Source organism: Camelus dromedarius, chromosome 11 (genome assembly GCF_036321535.1).
Source record: "Camelus dromedarius isolate mCamDro1 chromosome 11, mCamDro1.pat, whole genome shotgun sequence".
NCBI lineage: Eukaryota > Metazoa > Chordata > Mammalia > Artiodactyla > Camelidae > Camelus > Camelus dromedarius.
The window spans coordinates 2,812,192-2,828,677 of NC_087446.1; the positions used below are offsets into that span (position 1 = coordinate 2,812,192).

At 56.7% G+C, this 16,486-nt stretch overlaps 1 protein-coding gene across 1 annotated transcript in view; it reads right to left on the reverse strand.

The window, feature by feature from the left end:
- Positions 1-7,592, reverse strand: part of GRAMD4 (GRAM domain containing 4) — a 68,574-nt gene extending 60,982 nt beyond the window's left edge. Inside the window, exon 1 of the mRNA XM_031463472.2 lies at positions 7,443-7,592. Within this exon, the coding sequence (XP_031319332.2) occupies positions 7,443-7,471 (29 nt within the window). The 5' untranslated portion in view covers positions 7,472-7,592. The remainder of the gene's footprint in view (positions 1-7,442) is intronic.
- Between the last annotated feature and the right edge of the window lie 8,894 nt (positions 7,593-16,486).

Genomic DNA, 16,486 nt, shown 5'->3' on the forward strand with positions numbered 1-16,486 from the left:
CATTTACTACACACGGGTGGCCACCACAGAAACAGTCACAGATGCGTGCACATCCACAGATGGGGGGCACATTTTCCGTTCTGTCAGCTGAGAGGGCCCAGAGCAAAGAAACCCCAGCAGCAGCGAGCACCCCCAGTGCCCAGATCTTGGTTTCTAAAACCATTCTCCAGTAAAAGGAGCCAGGCTCCTGAGAGAACTGGCTGATTCTAGGGCTGGGACAGGAATCACGCAAGATGCACTTGAAGCACCAGTCGGGCCAACAAGGACATGCTCACTTCACCCTCCATGATGGTCAACAGACCCGAGGAGCCACCTGACAGCTCCCAGTGGCCAAAGCTGGAACAATCTGACCAACAAAACAAATAGAGTGGAATTACCCTGTAACTCAAGGTATAAAATAAGTAGACGTGAATTTATGCTGACATTAAAAAAAAGACTGAATAAATTAATAAATGTGGGAGAAGAGACAAGTCTCCCATTGAGAAGATTCCAAATCATTTATGCAGTTACTCCGCCCTCACACCCCTGACGTGTGGGCTGCACGTTATGACCTCCCTGCAGGGAGGGCACCGTGGACAGAGGGAGAGTAAGCTCACACTAGCCAGGGGGCAAGGCCCACATCACGGCGACCAGTCACGTGACGGCACTGTCCCAATGCAACGTGATGTGGCGGGGCACTTCACCGCAGTGGCTTTCCTCCCAAAACCCACGACCCCAGTCTAACCCCAAGAAAAACATCCAGATTCCAACAGGATTTCCAACTGTCCAAACTCTAGCGAAGAGGGACCTACAATGAACCTAATATTCCTCAAGCCTGTCAGGTCATCAACAAGAAAAGTCTGAGAAGCTGTCCCAGCCCAAAGGAGCTGAAGGTGACATGACCACTAAATGTAACGCAGGGTCCTGGACGGGGTCCTGGGGTAGAAGGACATTAGGTAAAAACTCAGGAAATCTGGATAAACTACAGACTTCAGTGAGTAACATATCAATGTTGGTCCATTAATTAATTATAACAATGTTCCACACTAAACAAAGTAAGAAGGTAACAGGAGAAACTGGGGGGTGGGGAGGCAGGTATATGGGAACTCTGTTATCTTTGAAATTTTTCTGTAGACCTAAAACTGTTCTAAAATGTCTGGTCTATTGTGAAATAAAAAAAATTAAAATAAAAACGCAGCCTGCCACCCAGTGCGGGGTGGGAGGGCAGGAGGGGCGGGCAGGGCAGGCGGTCCAGGCAGGGCTCACACAGCAGCTCTACCTGGACATCCAGGAGGCCCACGGCCAGACCCAGGCTGCCCGGGAGGTGCTCCGGAGTACAGACAGCAGAGTTTCAAAGCCAAGTGACCACACGATAACAGAAGGATAATCAAGGAGTAGCGGGGCAGTCAGTGAGAGAGCCCACGGGGCCCATCCCCTCACAAACACCCCCCCCCACCATCTGCAACCATTCATCCCCAGAGACTGTCTCCAACAAGACCAGCCAGGGGTCAGATGAAAAGCTGGGCTCCTGCTGCAGGCAGGCAAACAGAGGACCATACACAGACAACAGGCACAAGAGCCCTAACCCTGGGAGGCATGGGAAGGCCAGGAAGGCTTCCTGGAGGAGGTGACTTGAGTGCAGCTCACATAAATGGTTAAGTGTGCCAAAGGCCGCTGAAAATGAGATGAGTCACGTGGAACAGCTCCTGGAGCCTGCGCAGAGCGGGTAAGCAGGGAGAGCTCTCAGACGGCAGGGGCAACAGGAGGGGCTGCTATGAACTCTGACCCCGGGGGGCCAGTGAGGCAAGGCGAGTCCACCAAGACTCGTGAGAGAGGTGGGCCAGGGACACCTGGTGCTGGGGAAGAGACGCCATGTTTCAGAAGAGGCCTGGGCACAGTTCTGCCGCTACACACTGCCCCGCGGATTAAAAATGCATCAGGCTAAGTGAGGGAGACAGGGCCATGCAGCCACAGCGCTTGTGATCCCCCCGATAGGAAAGGTCCAGTCCAGGGAGACGGAAAGCAGATTAGCGGTTGCCGGGGGCTGGAGGGAAAGAGGGAATGAGTGACTGCTCAAGGGGCTGAGGAAAGTGTTCTAAAATTAAACTGTGGTGAGGGTTGCACAATTCTGTGGATATGCTGAAAGCCAGTGAATCGCACTTTCAATGGGTGGATTGCACGGTATGTGAACTGTACCTCTATAAAGATGTTTAAAAAAACCAACGCACCCCTCTCCCACTGCCCAGGCTTCCCCGCCCCCAGTCCCCAGCCGGCTCAGCTGTGGGTGGGCTCCCCACAACCAAGCTCCCAGGACCTGAAGCCGCTGGACCCTGGAGGCCAGGCTGCAGAGTGACCCCACTGGGTAGAGCAAGGCCATGCCCTCCAGGAAATGCCTCCATTCACTCCTGCTCTGGGCTGCTCGGGACACAACGTGATGGGAGAGAGCCCCGGCCCCAGGGAGGACAACCACTGCAGAGAGAACGAGGCGGGGGGGGGGGTGAGCAGCAAGTGCGGGGGGCCTCCATAAATGGGGTGCTTTGGGGAGGCCTCCCAGGAAAAAGGAACAGAGCTGAGAGGGGTCAGACATGAGGGTCTGCCATCCCAGAGAGCCCTGCAGGCACCACCAGCAGAAGGGGGTGAAGAGGGAGAGGAGAGGGAGGGGAGGGGGAGGGCAGGCAGAGGCTGCTCCTACCTGGGAGGGTGCCTCAGGCTCGGGCAGGGGTCAAGTGTGCCCCACCCCTGACACCAAGCTGGAGGCCTAGGGAGGGACTCCTACCTCCTTGTGCCACGCACCCCCCAGCCCACAGGGGGAGGGCCAGAGGCAGCAGCACTTTCCACCAATGGGTCTGGGGACCCGACCACAGGAGAGGCGCCCCCCACCACTGCGCCCGTGGACGGCGCAGGCGTACTTGGTTCTCCCAGCCACAACGGGTGGGGCGGCATAGAGAGGTTCTGGGCAGGGCCGCCCTTCCCCCCGACTCCCGAGGGGCAGAGCAGTGCTTTCTGAGGGCCCCCACGTCACAAAGCCAGCAACGCAGCGCCAGGTGTCAGGTGTCTGTCTCCCCGGGTGTGGTCTGAGCTCCGAGGAGAGCCAGAGCCCGCAGTCCCAGGCAACCAGCTGGGGAGGGGGTGCACTGGCACCGTCACCATGACTCTCCTCCGGGGGGGGGGGGTGAAGCTGTGGCTGGGCTGCCCCACCCAGGGCCTTCCTGTGGGAGGTGATGCAGACTCGGCCAGCTCGGGCTAGGGCCAGCCCTCAGGCCTCTGGTTTCTGTATTCCACACTAAGACCCCTGTTTCCTGCTGACCAAACTGAGGCCCAGAGAGGTTAAGCGTCTTGCCCAGGAACACACAGCAACAGACCACTTCACCCCCCTGCACACGGTGCCCAGGTTAGGAAGGGAGAACACAGCATTCAAACCCAGGCCTGCCACTCCCCAGCTTGTGGCTGCAGGGAAGTTACTTAATTTCTCTGTGCCGGGGCCTCCTCATCTGTGAGATGGAGCTAATAATAGTACCTACCTCCAGTTGTTATGAGAATCAATCACACAGAGTGCTTAGGGCGCCGTCAGGCCCGGGGAAAGAGGCACTCCTGCTATCGGTGCATATTTGATGGCAAAGAGGCTTCTCGTCATGACTTTGAATTTACTTAGTTTGTTTCTTTCACAAACGCCTAGAAATTTCACTGATTATCAGAGAGGCAGTGAGGCTGAGAGCGCAGCCTCTGGAGCCAAACAACCCAAGTTCTGATCCCAGCTCTGCACGTAACTAAGGGACTGAGGCAAGCCGCCCACCTCTCCACTGGCTTCTGCATCTGCAGAATGGGTGACCGTGGACGTTGTGGGGACCACATGGGACAATGCGTGAGAAGCATTTAGCACAACGTCTGACACTACGCTGAGTGGTTTCTATTACTATTATTAATTTTTTTTGACAGACCAGTACTTCCTCTCTGCCAGTGTAACCACAGGGGACTTTAATCACAGGGCTTAAACATAATCACAGCCCTGGCTGTAACTCAAATGCCAGTCTTAACAACAGCCCTTCGATGGCGACAGTCATTAGTGGTGAATTACGGTCCAAAGTCCCCGCCCCGCCCCTCCGTGCAGGCCACACGCAGACACCAGAGGCACAAGGAACAAAGTTTGCTCTAATTAGGGGAATCTTCACTTTCTCCCTCCATCTCAATCTACGAGCAGTCCAACAATTTGCCTTTAAATTCTCAAGTTAACCGATTACCTTTCTCCGTCAGCAGCCAGCTCCAAGCAGGTGGCCAGGCTGCCCCCACCCAAGGCTGGCTGTGCCTTAACCACTCTATTCACAAAGTGACCGTGACCTTCAGGGACCCAGGCCTCTTCCCTGGCCCCCCAGCCAGCACCTGAACTCTTATCCCCTTCACAAAAGGGTGCTTTCTAGATTCTGCCTGGGAGAGAGACCCAGCGAGAGCCCCTACAGCTCTGCCACCCAAAGCGAAGGAGAAGTCAGACCTGAACGCCCTGCAGTGCCTAGACGCCCCCAGCCGGCTCTCAGGTCCCCAGCCAAAGGCCCTCTGAGTGCCACTTGGTGGTCACACCCCGGTCTGGCAGCTTCCCGCAGACAGACGCCCATGTCTGGTCAAAGCGAACAGGAGCTGCTCCCCCGCAAGTGCATCCGTGTTCCTCCTATTACTTTCTCAGCCCACACCTCATTTCCCCCAAGTCATGTTTAAATCCTTTAAGGGCAGGAATGCTCTGCTACACACCCCAGCGCTGTCCGCAGCCCGCACTGGGAAGCAAGTGTGTGCTTGGCTTTTGACAAAAATGGTCTCCTTGACTCCTGACAGCAGGCGCAGCAGGAAAGGGGGCGAGCAGGCCGCACGGCCCGCATCAGGGTCTTCCTTCCCGGCTGCCACACACCTTCCACTGACCTGAGCTGCTTAGAGGCTCATTAAGTCCCCAGCACTGCCACTAGGCAGGGGCCTCCCATCCCGATACACATCAGAGACGAGGTAGCAGGGTCCTCCAGAGGGTGTGGCCACCAGAAATGAGGACCCAGCTGGAGCCTCGCCACTCCAGGATGGGAGCCCCACTCCCACACAAAGCTCAAGTACACCCACTTTGGGAGGGGAACTCCCAAACCGCGAAGCTTGGGAAGCTGGAAGGGGTCTCCTGGACCCCCAAAATTGACAGGGTACCCCATGGCACAACCACTGACGTGGGTCACACCGTGGAAGCATCAGGGGAGCCCTTCATTTCTCTCATGACAGTGATTCCTGGGCGGTGTAGACGGGGTGTGGGCATCTCCATCACATCTGTAACATCACTCAGATACTCTGTTACAGAGAGAACGGGCTTCAGGCTCAAAGCCTCCCCAGCAACAGCACCCTCCCTAGAATCTAGTAACACTGTCTGCACTGTGCCTGAACCAGGATTCTGTTCCATCACACAGCAAAAATGGTGATTCAGGAAAAACGAGCCTGACTCCCCTAGTCTCCAGCTGGTGGAGGTGAGGCCCAGGGAGAGCAGGGGAAGCAGAGGTCACACCGAGCTGGTGATGGTCAGTTTCCTGACACCCACTCCGGCTGGACAGATAAGAGGAGGGCCTCACAGGCTGGCGGCTTGGAGAGACCACCAGGTTCTTCCCTGTGAAGAGTCGGGCCCGCCCGCCACCTGCCCACCTACCCTGGGGTAAGACACAGGGCCAGGACCAAGCAAACCACACTTTGAGACATTCCTGTGCAGTTTCCAGGAAATGCCTTTCCCGAGTGCAGGCGGACAGACATCACACGGACAGGCCCTGCCCATCCCCAGGCCCCACCTCTGGGATGGCCACACCCCATCAGCCAAGACAGCCCAGGGGAGAAAAGGACAGAGGAGGGGTGGCACCTATCCAGAGGCCCCAAGGAACCCTACCTCCCAGACCTCAGGACCAAGCTGGCAGCGCCACCCACATGAGTCCAGCACTGTCCAGACTACGTGGGCTTAAGGTCTCTGCCCCATGATCACACAGTGCTGCAGAAAGATCGACATCGTGACCAAGGCAGTAGGAGGCAGGCCAGGCCCCTCACCTGAGCCAGGCAGGGAGTTTTCAGAGGGGTCTGCAGCAGGAAGGAGGGGCAGCGTTAACGAAGTCCCTGGCTGACATTGTGGGATGTGGCCTCATCCCAAGCAGGGGACAGGGCCACAACTGGAACACTCACCCAGCAGGACTGCATCCCCAGATGGGCCTGGGACACGTTGGAAACAACAGCCACCCAGGGGGCAAAGGGCACTGCTGGCCCCTCCAGGGTGTTCAGACCTCTGCCCTGGGTGTGCTCAGCTGAATGGCGGGCATCATCTCATCCTGTCAGCCCCCCTCCCCGGTGACTGCTGGGGAAACTGAGGCATGGGAAGGCTCAGAGTCTTCTTGCCCAAGGTCACAGAGCAGACACTAACAGAGGCAAGACTCTGAATTTCCCTCTTAACTACATACAGCCTTGCCCACCCTGCCAGGCCCAGGCCAGGGCTGGGCTGCCACACGGGCTGGGACTCAGAAGCCTCCATTGTTATGTGTGGGAGATGCTCAGAACTCTGTATTTCCTCCCCAACCTGCACTAGGAAGGCAAGAAAGGGAACCCGCTCCTGCAAAAGGCGTCACAGGAACAGAACCTTCCCTGCCTCAGGAAATGTAGGGCTGGCAACAGCTCCAAGGGTGGACTCAGATTCGGGGTACCCCCCTAGGTCTATGGCCCTGGCTGGGGGCAGCTGCTGCCACAGAGCATCCAGCCAGGGCAGGTACACCAGCCCACCCGGCTCTGACTCCCCTCCCTCCCCTGGTGGTAGGCCTGGACAGGAGTGCAGGGCCTGCTCTGAGCAGGTGGGGGCCCCAGGCTGGGGGTGGCTGCACAACTCTTCTCCTTGCCTGCCTGCCTCAGCTGGGTCTGGGCCCCCCGCTGAGTCCCCCCAGATCAGAGTCCCAAACAAAGGAAAAAGAGACAGGGCAAAAAGAGGGGCGTGGGGGGGGGGCGCGCCCACAACTTTCTGGCAGGGTCGTTTCTGGGGTCGCAGGGGCCAGGGGCTCCCTCTTCCTCTCCTGTGTCCCCAAGCACTGAGTCGGGGAAAAGACATTCACCGCATCCACCAGGCCGTGCCACAGCCTAACCACAGTGACTCCCCCCGGCCCCGCCCACCACCACCCCATCTCAGGCCTGGCGCCCACGGGACGTCCCCCTCTCCCTGGCCTGCCTGGCACAACGCAGACCAGGAGATGCCGTGGCCGCGGCGAGCGCGGGGGGTGGCCGTGACGCGCGCTCCTGCCCGCGCGGGACCCGGGGGCGTGTATGCGGGGCGCGCCCGCGCAGGGCCCTGTTCAGAGGGCCGCTGGCTCCGGGAGCGGGGTGAGCGTGGCCGAGAGCACCGGGCCGCGAGGCCCTGCACGCCAGTGTCGGGAGCATGTCCGTATGTCCGCCGAGGTCCGAGTGGGCGCCCGCGCGCGCACGCCGCTTACCCTGCACGGAGATCGGGGCCACCTCTCATCCACTCGCCGCCGCGGCGCCCCCCTCGCCAGCTGCCCGGCCGCGCTGCACCTGCCGCCCGCCCGGGAGCCCAGCGGCGCCGTGGAGCCCGGAGGAGGCGGCCCCGCGGGTCCGGGCCACGAGCGCGGAGGCGGCGGCGGCGGCGGCGGCGGCGGCGCCAGGTCGCGCGCTCGCGTCCCGCTCGGCGGAGTCTGCGCGCCCCCGGCCCTGCCTGCGCAGCCGCCGCCCCGCCCAACACCACGCCCCATGACCTGAGCTGGCGAGCCCCGCGTCGCCACGCCACGCCCCACGCCGCGCCTTAAAGGGGCCGCGCCCCCCTCGCGCCTCCTCCGCTCCCCCCACCTCTCCCGGTGCGACAGGCCCGAGGCCCGCGGGGGCGCGCCTGCCGTGGCGGGTTCGCGCGCGAGAACTAACTTGAGCTCGGTCACGCGGCGCCACCTTTGTTTGGGTGGCCCACGTGCGTCCCCGTCATCTGCACCCACGCGCACGCGCAGCGGCTCGTCCGCGCGGCCGCCCTCCGATGGCGCCTATGGCCACGCGGTCCCGCGCCTCTCGGGGCGGATGCCTCGGGCACGGCCACGCACAAGCACGCATGCTGCTGTCACTTTGCTTCCAACCGCCAGAGACCCCATGGGCGCCCGCACTGGGACGATCCCCTCCCCCGCCTCCGCTGTGGTTTAGACTTGGGGTCAAACACTTGGCTACCACAGGCGACCACGTTGCCATAGGGAAGCACCTTGCCCCTGATGTTTCTGTTCCGCCCACCCACGGGGGAACCTGGAGTCTGCACGGGGAGGGGAGGGGCACACACTCTCTCTAGACTCACAGTACCTAGCAGGGGCTGACCCCATGCCTAGGGGCAGTCCCTGTCCTCAGGATATGGACCTCTAGGCTCGTCCCACTTTCCCTAAATCTCACCTTCGACATTTAAGGGAGCCCTTCCCCACTCCTGTATCTCTCCAGGCACCGCATTAGTAGAGGGAGCCTGCTTTAAGCCCACTTGCCCTGAGTCTGGGCACCCCCAACCCCAGGAGAACCCTGCCCACTCCTTGGCTCCAGGACCAGAATCTGTCTAGCTCACTGGTAGAGGAAACCACACAACAAAACCCCAGGTCCTCATCCTGAGTTGGGGGGCCCACTATGAGTCCCCACCCAGGTCTGACCGGGAAGATGGCTGCTGGGGGTTGGGGTGGGAGGATAGGGGAAGGCAAAGAACTTGGAAGGCTGTCTTTGCCCACTCAAAGGCTGCCCTTCTCAGCCACTCCTTCCCTCCTGGGTCCTCTGGGCTCTGCCCCTGATGCTCCCATCTGCCACACATGTCTTCAACACAGCTTCCGTGCTCTGCCCCAAACCCAGTGACCCTGAGAGTCCTATAGGCACCTCCAGGAATCCAGAATTGCGCTACCCCCAGCCCCACCCTACTTCCCTGAGCAACTTCCTCTCAGTCCTCAGGGCTCCCGGCTCAAGTACCCCTGAAGCAGTCCCTGGGGCAGGTGTCCACTGGGGGGAAAAATTGTACAACCTAAAAGTTGAGAATTATGTTTTATTCAGCAGACTTATTGAGAACTTTAGCCTGGGATACAGCCTCTCAGATCACTCTGAGGGCCTGTTCCAAAGAGGTGAGGGAGGAGCCAGGTTAATGATTTTAGTACTTTGCTATGTATGGGAAGATGCAAGATTCTGGGCTTATTGAAATCATCCCTTTGATGTGCGGCCTCTCTAGGGCCAGTGTCCTGCTCTTCCGCATCCTGAACCCCCTCAGGTGCACCATCAGGGCGGCTGCAGTGGCTGATGGCTTGATGGCCGCAACATCCTTTGTGTACTGCGATGGCAGGTGACACTCTTTGTCCACGCAAGACTTGGGGCCCCTCTTTTGTCCTCCCCCAGAGTTCCACGCTGGGAACGTAGCCTTGATGGGCCTGGGTCAGAGGCAAGCATTCAGGTGAGTTCCAAGAAAAAGGCTGTACCTCTCTGTGCCTCAGTTTCCTGGCTGCAGAACTGGGGGAACAAGTGACTTCAGATTAAGGGAGGTAACGCACAAATGTGGGGTCTCTTTCAGGGGCAGCAGCGCTACCAGGGCGAGCTGTTGACAGGACTGTCTCTTCCCTGGGGTGAGAGCTCTGTCGGGTGGTCTGTGTTGCGTTTGTGCCCGGCTCCCCTGCCAGGACTGGGCCGGCTACCAGACCCCACTAGTTCCTCCGCATCCTGGCCTGGGCTACTCTTCCTGCCACATCCTCCCAGGACCACCTTCTTTACTTGAACTCCACCAGCCTGCAGCAAGGCCCAGCTCCCCAAAGGCCTCCTTGACCAGCCTGCAGAAGTCCCGGCCTCCCTGCCAGCCAGGGCCCTGGGAACTGCCCCCGCCTCCCTCGCCCCCACCTCCGTCATTATTTCCTTGTTGTTGGTTGTGGCCTTGTCTTTTCCGTCAACCCAGCTGGGGAAAGACCCTGATTCTTCTCGTGTGTGTCCCTGCCCCCGCCCCCGGATCTTGACCAGTCTCTGTGTGATTGTCAGGGCCTCTTTGCTCACAGGTGACAGAAATCCATCTCCAACAAGCCCAGAGGGAACCTCTTTGCTCATGATGGTGGCAAATGCCGTGGCTGAACTATTCACCATGCCCAGCTACAAAGGACAGCCCTCCACCCTAGCAAGGGACAGTCCGGATGTCCAAGGAATGTTCTAGAATGAGAGACCAGGACTAGGGGGAGCAGGCAGGAGCCAGAGGAACCAGGGAGGAGGGAAGTGGATGAAGCAGATTCCTGGAGCCGCCCTCGGGTCCCTGACTTTCAGCGCACCCTACAGACATTCACTGTGGCCCACTCTGTGCCTGACACTGCTCGCACTGGGCCTGCCTGGGGGACCGAGACAAACCAGATAGCCCCCAGAGTGGGTCACTTGATGTTACAAGGCACCCACACCACCCTGCTCAGCGGGAGGGCTGTTATAGGCTGAACTCTGTCCCCCAAAACTCGTATGTTGAACTCAGCCCCCAATATCCCAGAATGTGGCTGTATGCAGTGACAGGGCCTTTAAAGAGGTGACAGTTAAGCCAAGTTCATTGGGGTGTGACCTAACCCCACAGGACTGGGGTCCTGGTAAGAAGAGGAGACCTGGACTCAGACACACACGTGGAGGGGTGACCACGTGAAGCCGCAGGGAGAAGATGGCTGTCTACACACCAAGGAGAGAGGCTCAGGAGGAGCCAGCCCTGCCCACGCTTTGATTTTTGACCTCCAGCCCCCGGACCGTGAGGAAATAAATCTCTGCTGTTCAAGCTGCCCCTTCTGCGGTATTGGTTATGCCAAACCTTGCGGACTGCTGCAAGGACATGGGCTCAGGGCAGCCCCTAGCCCTCAGGGCCACACTGAGGGAGTGGCAAGGCCACCCCTGGCTCCCCACCCCGGTACTTGAAGCTGAGCCGGACACAGGGGAGCAGTTGGGGCAGGGCTGTGCAGGAGGGCAAATTCCCAGCCAGGGTGCTGGCTCTGGGAAGGTGGCCTGGAATGTGCACACACCCCGGGGTGGCTGGACCCTCAGAAGCCTGTCTCCCTGCCTTAGAGTCCCAAAGAGCATCTGGAGGGGAGAGGTCTGGACCCACCTGACAAGCAGAAGCTGGAGTGTCAGTGGCCAAATGAAAGATGGGCTGCAGAGGTCAGGTCCCCCCTCGCCCTCTGTGACCCGCCCAGCTCCCAGTGGAGCCCCAGGGTCGTGGAACTGACATTGGCCCTCCTTCCACCTGTACACAGCCCCATGTCCCAGAGGACGAGGACACTGGGGGCTCAGGCGCCTGCCCAGGGCAACAAGGACTGGGAGAACGGGACCCCAAGCCCAGGGCCTGCCAGGTCCAGAGTGCAGGTCCTTGCCCGAGCCACCTGTCCAGGAATCGGCAGCACCTGGCACTGAGCAGCCCCTTTCCTCAGGAGGATGACGGGGGTGGGGGGTGGAGCCTGGGTCCTGAGTGGCTGGAAGCGGGGGCAGGGACTCAGGCCTCGGGGAGAGAGCCCCGCGTGTTCCGTTTAGCTGGAAGAACAGGAGGACAGCCCACCAAGCTCAGGCTAATCCCAGGAGCAGCAGGGAGCCCTGGGAGGGCTTTAAGCAGGGGCCACAGGATCCCATGGGTGCTTTTGGTAGAGAAAGTCTTCTGGTGCCAGGATGCTTCCAGAATGTATCGACCGGAGGGCGTCAGAGTGACAAGCGGGTGGCGGGGGCAGGGAGGGCACCAGCAGCTTTTATAGAGCCCTCCCCCAGCCACGGACTGGTCCACTGTCCAGATCACAGATGGGGGTGGCCGCGGGGAATAGAGCCCCCCCCACTGTGGCTGCTGCCACTCAGGGCTTGTGGCAGGGACAGGTGGGACCACCTGCACATGCTCTTTGCCTCTGGAGGGCACGGCTGGGCCGGTTCTTGCTGGCTGTGTGTCACTGAACGCACCACCTAACCCGCTGCTAAGCCTTGGTTTCCTGTCTGCAAAGCGAAGACATGAAATGCTCGTCCCCAGCCCAAGGACGTGTTCTGTACGCACGTGATCTCCACCGAGCAGGCCCGCAGCACCCGACAGGGGAGGCCAAGGGCGTGTGAGGCCTCTGAGTGGGGTCTGGACCAGGATGTGCAGTGCCTGCCTGCCCGTCCAGGGCCGGGGTTCTGAGAGTTCCTTGTATTCTGAGTAAGTCTGCACGTGTTTATGCTCCGGTACTGGGGATGGCCTTACACATAGCAGGCCCTCAGCAAATGCAGTGTTAATCGTGACCAAACGACACCCAGAAACATAATTCACATACTTCCTTGACTTTAAAATGCCCGTGGGGGGACTGGGTTCCCGGCAGAGGGTGGTCCTGATGGACTACATGGCGTCTCAGCAGAACTGAGCCAGGCACCCGTGAGGCAGCAGAGCGTGGACCCCCAGCCTGCTGGCCTGCTGGCCTGGGATAGGAGCCTGCTGCACAAATGTGGGGTCCTGCCTTCTGAACCTGACGGGGTGCGCCGCCTCGTGGCCATGGATGGAAGTGCAGGGGCCAGCCCCCACCCCCTGCCCAGTCCTCGCCCAGCCTGCAGATTTGAGCACCACTTAGGGCCACGTGGGCAGGGTCTCCCTCCTTGGGAGCCCTGCCTTCTGTCCCCTTGGGGAGGAGACTGGGTTTGCCAGCCTGGATCTAGGCTCTGGGTCTTGCCTGCCGTGTGACCCTGGCAACTCCCTCCACCTCTCTGTGCCTTGGTTTCTTTACTTTGCAGGGTGGTGGTGGCCAGCCCTCCTTCCTTCTCATCCCTCACTCCGCAGCCATGCAGCCCTGGTCCTCCTAAACCTTCTTGCTGCGGAGGGAGACCAGTGCCTGAGCCACCAGTCCGAGTGGTCAGTGGAGCTAGGGGAGCAGAGGGAGCACCTGCCACATCCTGGGGGCTGGGGACTTCTCAGAGGAGGGTCACAGTGACCCAAAGTTACTAAATAAAAATAGTATAGCAGAGAGTTATGATCCTATGGATCAGCTCTGCCCAACAGAACTTTCCAGAATAATGGAAATCCCCTGTCTCTGTGTAGCCCAATGCAGTAGCCACACATGTGCCTGCTGTGAGTGAGCAGCTGAGCTTATAGCTGCATTTCATGTTTTAATTGAGGTATAGTCAGTTTACAGTGTTGTGTTAGTTTCTGGTGGACAGCATAGTCATTCAGTTATACACATATATTCTTTTTCATTATAGGCTGTTACAGGTGTTGAATAGAGTTCCCTGTGCTCTACAGTAGTGCCTTGTTGTTTATCTCTTTCATGTATAGTAGTTTTATCTGCAAATCCTGAAGTCCCACATTTCATTTTAATCAAGTCAGATGTAAATAGCCAAACCCGGCTAGGACCGCGCAGTGCTGGGCAGCACAGGGTAGGGCAGGAAAGTGCAGCAGAAAGACGTGCCCACGAGCAGATGAAAACTCGAGCCTGGGGTTTCAAAATGAGGCCCCCAAGTTAAGAAAAATGGTAGAAGTTGTGAAAGGACAGCATAATTCAGAATTTTAAAAATCAGAAAATAAATGATTTGAGGAAAAGAAAATTTGAGAATTGAAGAGCTTGGGGGAAAATTAGAAATAAAAAGAAAAAATAATTCTGGAAAAGGAAGAGAGAACTAATTAGGTTGGAGGAGAAAACCAGATCATGGCCCAGAGCAAATACCAAGGCTAGAATTCAAGAAGCGGGTCCTGAAATGTAGAAAGTGAATAACCTTGAATTGCATGTTGAAAGAACACATCCCATTCTGGAAATACTGACCCAAATGACTAACTAAACTTTAAAGAAAAGAAAAGAAAAGAAAATCCTTTGGACACGCAGGTTAAAAAAAAAAGTGTGTCTCTTACGAGGAAAGAACATCAGATCAACACTGGACTGGTGACAGCCGCGTGTTAGACCAGAAGACTGGTCCATGCATTCGAGGGAAGAACGTGCGCCCAGGATATGGCATCCTGCGGACACGGCCCTAAAGCGTAGGCTGCAGAGAAACTGTTCTCGCGCAGGGTAGCTGCTTCCACGAGCCGTCACTAAGTCATCTACTGAAGGAAGACGCTCAGGAAACAGGAATGATGGAGAGGCAGTGAGAATCGGCCTGATGCTGACCCCCAGGTACCATTTACCCTTGAAATTAAGTGTAATCCAACATGGGGATGTGGAGGCCCTGGGGGAAGGACGGGACAGTGTGGGAGGAGAAGGATCAGGGGGCCGCTCACCTCCGAGGTGTTAACCGGACATAAAAAATGTGACTTCATATCAGACACTGGGAGAAGGAGTGAAGGATCACCAGCTAATTTCATTGTTGCTCTTGCTGGGGAACAGGGAAGATGTGAAAAAGGAGGGAGGGAGGGAGGAAGACGGTGGGCCAGGGGCATCATACAAAGGTGTTAATACTCAAAGTACTGACTACAACATACGTGAGGATAGAATGAAAAGAGAGTAAATAAAACAAGGCACCTAGGGAAAGAAACTCATTCATCTAAAAATAAATGAGGGATACAAATAACATTTTCATATTCTTAAAAAAATTAAAGGATAGCTCATTTAAAAATGTGAAGTTACCTCTGAGAGGGAAGAATTACCAGGGTAGAAAGTACTTCTTTGAAAATCTCTTGTTTGGGAGATTAAAGAGTAAAACAAAGTTAATTTTTTTAATCCTAGAAGCAAACAATGAAATGAAATAAACAGGCTAACCCTAACCCTAACCCTGTGAAGGAAGTTCCCTTTTACAGAATTTCAGCCTAGGAATGGAGAAGCAGCGCTAGAATTTGAATGTCACCATTTTGCACCTCCTGCAGGCTGGAGCGCTCCTGGACCCCAACCCACCAAAAGGGAGACACCTGACGTGACCGCAGCTCCTAACTAACGGAAGGCTCACCACCACCCACCAAGTTGTCGCGTCAGAAAGTATTGAGCAGAATCTGATCGAGCCTCTAGATTTGCCCAATAGGGTGGCCACTACCCCCACATGACTGTGTGCCTTTAAACTGAAATTAAGGGAGATGAAGAATTCAGTTCCTGGGCTGAACCAGCCACAATCCAAGCACTGCAGCCACGGGGGACCAGCGCCCACGGCATCGACCCTCGTGAGTCGAGAACATTCCATCGTTGGAGAAGTTCTGGTGGTCAGCACGGCTTCAGAACAAGCAACCAACGGACAGAACACGGGGGGTCAGCATCACCACAGGCCTGCAGCCGGAAAGGGTCAACTGTGGGAAGCTTCTAGAATATGGGGCTCAGGTTCTTAAAAACAAAGTTTGGACAAACGGAGATGGAGAGGGAACGCATAGGCTGAAAGAGACTGGGCGGAGGCGGGGGTGAGGGTCTGGCTGGGGCAGAGCACGTGCCTGGCAGGCACGAGGTCCTGGCTGCGATCCCCAGCACCTCCATTAACATAAGTAAATAAACCTAGTTACCGCCCCCCAAAAAAGAGAGACAGGAGGCAGCTGGGGAAATGGAAGGGCTGCCCACGTGCGACTGACATTAAGCGGTTACACCCGCACTTTGGGTGCAAGTATCGCACTGTGGTTACGTATTAAGAAAGGAGCCCTTGTCTTCTAGAGCTGCATACTCGATGGCTTACAGATTGTCCATGGAAAAAATTAAACAATAGTCTATCTGTTTTATTTTAATTTATTTTAATTTGAAAACTTTATTTGAGCCAACCTGAGGATTATCACCTGGGAGACAGTCTTCCAGAAAGCTGAGGACAGTTCCGCCTGTTAGAGGTCAAAGCACAGTTATGTAAGTTTTTGGTTTGTGTGTGTGTGTGTGTGTGTGTGTGTGTGTGTGTGTGTGTGTGTTTTGGAGGGGGGAGGTAATTAGGTTTATTTATCTACTTATTTCTGTATTTTAACGGAGGGTCCGGGGACCCTGTGCATGCTACGCTAATGCTTGGCCTCTGAGCTGTGCCCTCCGCCACCCGCCCTGCCCTGCTGTGTGAGATTTGGAGGCGCAGGGTTATGTCCCTCAATTGATACGGTATTGACAGTTTATACAATCCAGATCTCCACGTACAAAGGGAGCAGTGGGTCATGGGTCACTGTGGCCTCTTACAAGATTAAGGAAGCTTATCTCCTAAGGAGCTGTGAGCTTTGATGAGATTAAGAAGGAATGTTATCTCCTAAGGAGGTCTGGACACGCTGCGGTGGAGGGAGGAGGCCTGAACGGGCGAAGGAAGATTTTATGTTTCAATTTTTCTCATCTTACCATAAAAGATGGATTTTATTTCATAAGGATGGAATGATATGGTGTCTGGGATTTGCTCCCTAAAAATCCAGAAGTCAGCAGCGGTGGTTTATTAACAGAACAGGACTGGCCGTTGTTGGAGCAGGGTTGGCTACACCACCCTCGCTCCTGTGTCTGTGTTTGTTGTTTTTCATGTTAAAAGGTTAGTTAAACATAGCGACAAAACAGAAATAGACTCACAGACATAGAGAACAAACTTATGGTTGCCGGGGGGAAAGAGGGTAGGAAGGGATAAATTGGGAGTTTGAGATTTGCAGATATTAATTACTATATATAAAATA